Genomic DNA, 3,254 nt, shown 5'->3' with positions numbered 1-3,254 from the left:
TCCTCCTAGTTGTAGAATTTCCACTCAGCCAGCCTTCCTGTGGTTCTGGATGATGTCCGTTCCGTCTTTTAGGTGTAATTTGAATTGGTTTTTCGAGGCAGCAATCTCCGGCGTTAACCTATGCCGCCATCTTGGTTTCCGATGATGTCCGTTTTATCTTTTCGTTGTATTTTTGAAGTGGTTGTGCAAGGCAGCAATTTCTGGTGTTTACCTTTGCTGCCATCTTGGTTTCTCTAAGGTGTTTCTTCTTTGTGTTTAAAATAATGCTGGGGGAAATAAACTTGTACTTTTATCTTTGGGAAAAATATATTTCTGATAACTTCTTTAGGTACTTTCTTTAAAAAGACATTATTGAGTGGAAAATTATAAACATTTTCAAGGCTCTTGATACAAATTACCAAAATGCCCTCAAGAATGTGGCACTGATGTTCACTCTTATCAGAAACAAATGAGAGAGTCCTGATGTCTCTGAAAACAATGCATATTATCAAATTTTTGGCAATTATCTTTTAATGACAAAATTAAAAGGTTTAAAACTAAACCAATGACTTCAGAGGAAAAAAACACAAACATTCACTAATACTTTACCTTCTTCAGTTGATTTTTTTTAATTCTTTCAACAGGAAGAGGTTTACCATCATGGAAGTTGGTAAGAATTACTGCAATGGCTGTAAGAGTTTTGCCCTTAAAATGTTTCAAAAAGACAAATGGTCAGATTCTAAAATCCAGTTGATGAGAGAACATTCCAAAACCAATTTAAAATCAATTAATTAAATATCAAACACCATTCAAAGCCACAGAAGTGTACTGATTATTATATTAGATAATATACATATTAATTAAAAGTGTCATTAAGAAATACTTTCCCAAAGTGCATTGTTAGAAATTATTAAATTATTTACTCATAAAATTCTATAAACAATTCTGAGAAATGTGGTTTTATTAAATGACTGCTGTTCTAGGAGTTTACATTTAACCCTAAACTAATAACTTTATCATGAAACTACTTTTGCTTGCTATATAATTCCAAGCTAATTTGAAATTATTAGTCATTCCATTATACACATAAGGTAATCATTTTATTAAATTTCATTTAAATATAATTCCAGCACTTAAAAGCTATAAAGAACATGATATATCTTGTAAGTTTTTTTTAAATAAAAACATGCAATTTTTGATTTTTGCCATAACTGAATTTATAATTAGCAACACAGAAACAAATCTGGGAATTTCAAGGCAGTGTAAGGTAGCAATTTTCAAAGTGTGATGCACACAGGCCCTAGAGGACGCCAGGATCCTTTCAAGAGTTATGTGCAATCAAAACTATTTTCATAATACTTCTAAGACCTTATTTGTGTTAACATCTGTAAGAATGCCTCAAAAAGCAATGGTGGGCAAAATTGCTAGTGCCTTAGCATAAAACAAAACAGGTGACACTACTTTCTAATAGTGGTTATTATATTAACTGCCACTCATAATAAGAAAAAGTAAATGCCAGTTTCACTTTAAGAATGTTAAAAATGTTCTTAATGAAGCAGTACACATTAATTTTATTAAATGTTGCCTCCTAAGTACATATCTTTAAAATATCCTGTATAACAATATGGGAAGTACACATAAAATACTTCTTTTGATACCAAAATATGAGGGCTATCTAAGGGAAAAATCACTGAGATTAACCACGATGCATCATCTCACATCATCACTTTTTTATGCATCACTAATTTTACATAAAAGAATAACCAACAGCTAGTTATTCATGACAAAGTGGCAGACATTTACTTGAAAAATGAACAAAGTGAGTCTATCGTCCTCTAGGGAAACAATTGATAGCATCTGTTGTTAATGATAAAACTTCAACTTTCAGGAAAAAATCAGAATGTTAGAAAACTCGTATCCGATACTATGGGAATAGAAGCTTTCCAAAATGCAAATGCCTAATAAGATCAGCAGTATTACCAATGAATTGAAATTGTTGATATAATATAATGAAATGCATTGACATTTGGCAGATCTGTATAACTCAGTGAATGATTTTATAAAATGCCTGATGTTATAAAATCATGCATGGGTAAAATATGCATTCAATATGTAAGCTACCCCAATGGATTTTAATAGAGTATAAAAAGTTCACTGATATGACTTTTAAGTTCCACATTATAACTACAATATGTAATGAACTAATACTTGCTTGATTTTTTCATTGTATCAAAGAAGACTATATTTACCTGAAAAGGCTATTAAAACACTGCTCTCTTTCCAACTACAAATCTATGTAAGGATTAAGTTTCTTTACACATTTTAACCAAAACATATATCACAATGGACTGAATGATAAACCAGATTCAGATGTCATCTATTAGCCCAGACATTAAAATGATTTGCAAAATTAAATGTGAGTTTTCTTATCAAAATTGCTTTTGTTTTGAATACTTTTCATTAAAAAAATATGCTATTCATGTTAACAAGTTTGTTAACTGTTATTTTTCAGTTAATAATTTTAAAAAATTTAATAGTATAAATTAAAATTAATAGTATAAATATTTATAGATATAATAATAGACATAACCCACAAAAACAAAAGCTCTTTGGGCCACTCAAGAATTTTTTAGTATAAAGTGTCACTGAGACCAAAAATATAAAAACTGCTGATGTAAGGAATCATAAATATACATTTAAGTACTCTGCATATCACATTTCTGATATACTACAAATAATTTTACATAACACTGTTGTCTTTCCTTTTAAAAAATTTTGAGAAAAACATATTAATATCATTACACTAATTATTTTAATTGTATCTTAAGAGTACAAAAACAAAAAGCTTACCATTATTTTAACTGAAAATCATAGGAAAAAACTGTGTTCTACACTGGAGGTGAAACATCATCCCAAACTGGCATTAATATACTAGAAGCCCGGTGCACAAAAATTTGTGCACTCGGCGGGGGGGATGGGGGGTCCCTCAGCCCGGTCTGTGCCCTCTCGCAGTCTGGGACCCCTAAGGAGATAACGACCTGCTGGCTTAGGCCTGCTCCCGGGTGGCAGAGGGCAGGCCCAATCCCTAGGTGCAGCCCCTGGTCGGGCTCAGAGCAGGGCCGATTGGGGAGTTGGGGCACCACCCCTGTCATGCACAGAGCAGGGCGGATCAGGAGGTTGTAATGCCAGCCTCAGTCACGCTCAGGGTAGGGCCGATTGGGGGGTTGGGGCACCGCCCCCTGTCACACTCGAGGCAGGGTCAATGGGCAGGTTAT

General features: G+C 33.2%; 1 protein-coding gene across 1 annotated transcript in view; it reads right to left on the bottom strand.

The window, feature by feature from the left end:
• LOC102755872 (helicase-like transcription factor) overlaps positions 1-3,254 on the bottom strand; it is a 28,802-nt gene that overhangs the window by 18,526 nt on the left and 7,022 nt on the right. The window contains exon 6 of the mRNA XM_006752575.2: positions 589-684. Coding sequence (XP_006752638.1) covers positions 589-684 — 96 coding nt within the window. The remainder of the gene's footprint in view (positions 1-588; positions 685-3,254) is intronic.

Source organism: Myotis davidii, unplaced genomic scaffold, assembly GCF_000327345.1.
Source record: "Myotis davidii unplaced genomic scaffold, ASM32734v1 scaffold3450, whole genome shotgun sequence".
In the NCBI taxonomy this organism is placed as follows: domain Eukaryota; kingdom Metazoa; phylum Chordata; class Mammalia; order Chiroptera; family Vespertilionidae; genus Myotis; species Myotis davidii.
This window is presented reverse-complemented; position numbering and strand designations above follow the sequence as displayed.